The 6,833-nt window shown below is 35.6% G+C and overlaps 1 protein-coding gene across 3 annotated transcripts in view; it reads left to right on the forward strand.

Annotated features, from left to right (window-relative positions):
- The window catches only part of mnb (minibrain), a 38,237-nt gene that overhangs the window by 15,228 nt on the left and 16,176 nt on the right, over positions 1–6,833 (forward strand). For 2 of the 3 annotated variants that reach the window (XM_011300778.1, XM_011300779.1), the window contains one exon: positions 5,000–5,220. In XM_011300778.1, the coding sequence (XP_011299080.1) occupies positions 5,000–5,220 (221 nt within the window). Of the gene's footprint in view, positions 1–4,540; positions 4,887–4,999; positions 5,221–6,833 lie in introns of those variants that run through there. The other variant, XM_011300780.1, reaches the window with a different exon arrangement.

The following is a 6,833-nucleotide window of genomic DNA, read 5'->3' on the forward strand; positions in this document are numbered from 1 at the left end:
GGGGGCCTGGGCGGTGGAAGGGGGTGGGAGTGAGAAGTCCGAAAAAGGAAGGAAGAACGGAGGAAGAGAGGACAGAGAGAAAGAGTCAGGTACGGTTCGCAGAGCGAGAATCTAGTTTGCCTCGTCGATGCCAACTTTAACATCATCGAAAATTTACGGAATAACCAATGGTTCAGCTGACTTTTTTTTTATCCCTCCTCTCTCTCCTTTATTTGCCCCCTCGCTTCTCCATCTCTCTTTTTCCCTCTTTTCTCACACTCGAAACATATTATTTGCGGTCATGTTCTATTTTTGGTGGTTGATACGAAAATTGTTTTCAGTTGCTTTTGTTAAAGGCAAAAGCGCGTTCTCTCGCGTTTTTAAACATGTATATTTTTTTTGTTAATCTTCAAGGACCATTGAAGACGGAGATCCTTTCATTTTAACTTTGTGTTGGGTACTCTCACACTGGGAGTAGTTTATCGAATAAATCTCACTTTGTAGCCCCTGCTGGCGGTGTTTACCCGACGCCAATTAAACAGAAACGAGTTACACCCATAAGCTTTATGCATCTCATTTACATTGTTTTTATTTACATTTTACTCTCAACTTTTTTTACCCCCCTTTTTTACCAGTTTTTTCTGTTCGTTTGTTCTCGTTTTTAGAGATGTTGTCATGGGGTGCATTGTCAGTGGCATATAAAAATAATTCGCGTCACTGGCGATGGCCGGAGTATTTGCATAAGCAAGTGAATAAAATGCTGCTTTCACTCGAGCGCAAATTTTATTGGGCACGCTCGAGTGTTAATTCATCTGTAGATTTTCTTTCTTTCGGTTTTTTTATGCATTTTTTTTTTGTTTTTTCGTTCGTTTTTCATAGCGCCGGTCGTGCCGTTTGATGACAAATCATGGCACCTCGGATCTGGTGATGTCGAGGTGTTTTAATACTGGATTGGCAATTCTCTCGGGCATTGACTTCTACTTGTAGTTTGTTAATTACCGGAAATTAGTTCGTCATTATGTAGATGGAAATTGACATTTTTTAGAAATCAACTCCAACTGCTTGGCTTTTTTTATATAATAAATCTTGATAATCCACACGATTAAAAAATTAAAAAATTAAACTTTAAGAAATCTCAATTCTTCTCTTATTTTTTTATAAATGAACATTTCTCCTTTTTTTCTAAAATCCATCGACTAAATTAAATTTTACTAAACAAATTACAAATCCAATAAAAAAAGGAATTGAAAGTTAATTTTTTATGAATCGTATCGGCTTCTTTAATTACTCCATAATTAATTTATCATTTTTATATTTATAATGGAATTCAACCAGAAATTTTATCCTTGGTGATTTTTTCATAAAAAATTTCAGTAGTTTCGATTTTTCTGTTAATTCCACCGTAAATCCAATTAAAAAAATGAATTAAAAGACTCATTTTTTTATGAATCGTATCGGCTTCTTTAAGTACTCCATAATTAATTTATTATTTTTATATTTATAATGGAATTTAACCAGAAATTTTATCCGTGGTGATTTTTTCATAAAAAATTTCAGTAGTTTCAATTTTTCTGTTAATTCCACCGTAAATCCAATAAAAAAAATGAATTAAAAGACTCAATTTTTTATGAATCGTATCGGCTTCTTTAAGTACTCCATAATTAATTTATCATTTTTATATTTATAATGGAATTTAACCAGAAATTTTATCCGTGGTGATTTTTTCATAAAAAATGTCAGTAGTTTCGATTTTTCTGTTAATTCCACCGTGTGGGAAGCACTCGCTATTTCCGGATGTGGGCCGGCGAGTAATAACAGTATCCCAAGAGCCAATTACGAACCCGGTGACACATGTATTACGTTCATACCCACGGAATGTACATCCGATCACCCCAAATTATTCCATATTTATTTTAAAAAGCAATTTTTTTTCGTAAAATTCCCGGGGGAAGGGGCAAACAGAACACTAAATTAAAACCGAGACGATTATTTATTTGCGATGGATGCACTTTGCGTGATACTCTCGTTGTAATTACGGATAAAGAGTGCTGCGTGTGTTTTACCGATGGAATGTCACTTTGTCCACGGAGGGGGTGGGTAATTCCATGCATTCAGTAATTGGAGCATGTCCTCGGTGTCTCATCGGATTTCTCCAGGATTTCATTAAATCATAAATAAAAACGAAAATCCCAACCCAAACATAAAAAAAAAGCTCTTTATTTAAACTCTACATTTTTCGGTATTAAAAATAAATTTATAATTATTTAATAAACAAATAAATGAATGAAAATCGATGGGGAATAATTTTGCAAATGGTTTTTAAAAGTTTTTAAAAAATACTGGTGAAGAGATTGGCACCGGGGAAAATTCACCCTCAACCCCTTCGGGTGGTGATTTTACGAGGGGCACCTCCACTTGGCGAATGGGGGGAGTGTGGGGGATGAAGGGGATGAAGGGGGTGAAGGGGGTGTAGATCAAGAAACATGAATGAAGTGGAATGCGTGTTGGCTATCGCACGGCCTATGTCAGCATTTCGTGACCTCACCCCAAGGGTTCTCAACCCACAACCCCACTGGCCCCCCCTAAACCACCCCCTCGCGGGGATGACACGCGATTTAACTCTTTTACCCCACCCCGGAGGCTCTTACACGGAATTATTTTCATATGCCACGCGGCAAAAAAAGGACTCGATTTTTTTCTCACCGATTGCGACAATTACTCTTTTTTTTTTTTGCACGTACATGATGATTACCTTGAGACAATTTATTCTCGGAATATTCATTAATTCCAATTTGATATTATATATTTTTAAATATTTCATTCATTTTTTTAAATATTACTGCAATAATTGGTCAATCATTATGTTAATTAAGTCATTGAATATACTTTTTCAATAATTATTAATGTTAATTATAATTCGGGAAGTAATTGGAGTTCTTCTCTCAAGAAAACTGGAATTTTTGGAAAACTGAATAATTATTGGAGTTGAAGTCCAAGAACATTTGCCAAATACGATTGTTAAAATGTTGATAATTCTCTCAAGTTAATGCACATTCGGCAAAAATATATTTTTTTTTTACTCCGGCAAGAGGACAGGGGTTGTTTTTTTGGGGTGAAGGAGTTGCCAAGGAGTTTCCTCTCGGTGTTATCTCGGTACTTGCACTCGTACGAGTCTCGGGTACTTTCTTGAGTCAATCGATTCCTCTTTGCAGTCTAACGTACCCCCTACCACTTATCATTACCAACGGTAATATGCAAATGGGGGCATACGACTGAGACGTTCAAGTGGAACGACGACAGTCTACCTAAGGTGTAAACACTGGAGGTTTTTTAGAATGAGGATGAAAAAAAGTTCACGGCCTGGAACTGAAGACTGTGAGAGCCCCTGTCCGAGCGTGTTAATGAATGATATTTTTTTTTTTCATTCAACCGCGCCCTGACCCACATTTACACCACTGGAGACTCTCGTAGAACGCACGAGACTCCCCCTCCATTTATCCACCCACATACTCCACTCTTCGCACATTTTCCCAGCCAATGCCACTGACCATTTTTGATTTTCAATTTCTCATTTTTTTCCTGGATTTTTTACCTTCGTTTTTCCTTTAAATTCTCCAAAAAAAACATTTTTAGAACAAAAAAAGAATTTTTTTTTACCATAAATTTTGAAGTCTTTGGGATTTTCTTAACAAATTTCACTGATCATTTTTGATTTTCATTCATTCCTTCAAATTCTCCCAAAATACATTTTTAGAATTAAAAAAAGGATTTTTTTCACTGGAAATTTTAAAGTCTTTTGTATTTTCTCAGCAAATTTCATTAATCATTTTTGATTTTCATTCATTCCTTCAAATTCCCCCAAAATACATTTTTAGAATTAAAAAAAGAATTTTTTTCACTGGAAATTTTGAAGTCTGGTATTTTCTCAGCAAATTTCACTGATGATTTTTGATTTTCATTCATAAATCTAAATTCTCTAAATCCTCCCAAAATTAATTTCTAAGAAAAAAAATGTTTGCCAAAAAATCCACGAATTCCCAAGAATTAAATCCCCATGCTCTTCTCCTTTTTTGAATTTTCCCTTTCCCCTAGACATTCAACTAATTAAAAAAATCCCGACTCCCATTAGACTCATCAATATAAATAAATAAATCCTCAATCTCCGACCATCGCCACCCCTCCCATCCAACAATAAACAAAAATTATTTATTCAATCCCTCCCTAATTAGCCTTTCCTCGGCTGATTATTTATTAATTTAATTCTTTTTTTTTCCATCGGCCATGAGGGCGAGAAGTTGAACGAGAGGGAGAACGTAAGCCACCAAACAGGGTCGTTAAAATAACGATAATGCGTTAGCGAGTGCCAAGCTTTCTCCCTCTCTCGTTTCTCGTTGTTGCCCTCGGACGACAAACGCATACGTCAAATTAACGACTGCGGTGGAAACTCAACTAGGATTTCATTATATACCGAGCAGTCGAGTATATTTGAGTCGGCAGTGGCCGAGACGCGATGCCAACCGTCAGATCGTTACACCCTCCCCTATTTATATTTTTTTTTTTTGCAAAATCTCATAAATTTCTTTTTATCATCCAAAAAAATGAAGAGGGAATTTTTTCTACCTTTTTTCCCAGATTTATTGAATTACGGGGGAAGATTAAACATATAAACATCTCCGGGATTTAACGCCAGGAATTAATGTTTTGCGATTCATTAAGTTCTGGGAAAAACAGAATTATCGTAAAACAACTGATCCTGAGACTGAAATAATGGCGTAATGCCATCTTAAAAAATGAGAAAATCCAAATATTTCTTTCTGTTTTTTTCTTTTTTTAAAATTATTTCCTTGTGATTAAAAAAATCGAAATCGTTACCAGAATTTTCACCGTCCAGATTATCAAAAATACAGGTTATTACTGCAAGTGTTGTTGTTATTGTTTGTTGAAATTGTTTAAATGAAAATATGGGGGTGCAATTGGATTATGAAATAGTAACGAGAAACTAAATAAAATGTGTTTTCAGTGAGTGGGAGAACGGGTACCGGTGGTGCACCATTGTACGGACGTCTTGTAGCCGAGGAACCAGCAGTATGTGGTACAGGTGCTGGGGGTGTCCCCCAGGAAACTCCAGCGGATATTCACGCTATGCAGGCGAGGATACCCCACAGGTTTCGAGATCCAGCGACTGCTCCTCTGCGAAAGCTCAGTGTTGACCTCATAAAGACCTACAAACACATCAACGAGGTGACATAATCATAATCAACTTCATTTACTCCAATCATCAATTATCAAGTACATTTCAAGTCAATTTCAAGTCCATTTCAAGTTTATTTCAAGTACATACTTGACTGCTATATTCCATATTCCATTTTCTAAGCGGTTCCACTAATTTTTTTTTTACGACGAACAACAATTGATTACGATCTTTGTAATAATTGGGGAACTGTCAAAATCATCTCGAGATTATTATTATTGATTATTATTTGAATTTTTAATTAATACTTGAAGAATAAAATAGAAAGAATATTTTTTTTAAATTTGAATTAGTAGAATAATGGATAAAAATTTGTATTCATTACTGCACTCGGGAATTGTACGAATTTTATAATTCTCTTTTTCATTTATTCATCACTAGAAGTTTAATAATACGAATTATTTCTTTCTGCATTTTTCGTACAATTTTTTCATTTTTTTACTCGTGTTTTTAATAATTTTTATGATTACAAAATTACAAAATTATTAAAAATTCATTTGCTATTAATTTCAAGTTGATATTCAAAATAATAATCTCGACATGACGGACTACTTGATAAGATATTCAGAGAGAAATATCTTTTCTCAAGTTCCATCACCCATGCCATCCGCAATTTCCCTAAAATTTTGGTAATCGTGTGCACACGATGAAACAGCCCCCACAGCTTGAGGGCTGTCATTCCCTCTTTGCGGTTAAACGGCTCGTCATGCCAATGGCCCTGGGGAGACGTGGGTGGTTTGCAGAAGTGCGGGGCTGAGTGTTAAAAAAAAATGTGAAAAAAAAAAAGGAGCTAGGGTGACTTGTTGGCAGTTCTGTACTTGAGTTCGCTCATCCGTTGAGTCGTTACGCTCGTTCTCCAGTGTCCAGCACCTCCAGACATCCCCAAATGATTTTTATCCCTCCTCCAACCATCTCCACGTGCCAGCACTCGAATTGTCATAACATGGGTATGAGGAAAATGTATAAAAGCAACATATTTTTGCATTTTATTCACCTTAACGTCTCGCTTCAATGTCGCTGTCTCATTTTCATTCGGCGAAAATGGGGGAAAAAATGTAATTCGAGTGTGGGTTTTACTTGACTCATGGTAAACTCCGTAACAATGAGCAATAAAAGTGGGAATAACTGAGAGGCAACTGTGAATCATCCGTTCTCGGTATTTCCACTCGATCAAATCGATGTACATGATACATGCACTTCGGGAAATACGTCATTCAGTAAACAGGATTTACTCGGGACGGGAAAATATTCGATTGTCGAGTTTAAAAATCGGTTATCTTTTTATGAATTATTTGGGGCAGGAAGACATCACTCTCACCCCGAAAGTTACAGGTCCGCTGGGCTGGGGGTGACAATTTTTATTTTTCATTTTTCCGTTTTAAAGACTTGAGGATTTTATTATTTTTATTAGTCTTTTTTTTATTAAATGAATATTTGATAGAAAATCGAATTTTGGAAAAAATCTCTTTCTTCGCCAGAAATTATAGATCAACCCCCGGGATAAATTATTTCTATAATTTTGAATTTGTTTACCCCTTTCTTTATTTTCAAATCGATCCCCAAAAATCCTCGATCATCTCCTGAAATAAATAAATAAAATTAA

Source organism: Fopius arisanus, unplaced genomic scaffold (genome assembly GCF_000806365.1).
Source record: "Fopius arisanus strain USDA-PBARC FA_bdor unplaced genomic scaffold, ASM80636v1 scaffold00019, whole genome shotgun sequence".
Classification (NCBI taxonomy): Eukaryota; Metazoa; Arthropoda; class Insecta; order Hymenoptera; family Braconidae; genus Fopius; species Fopius arisanus.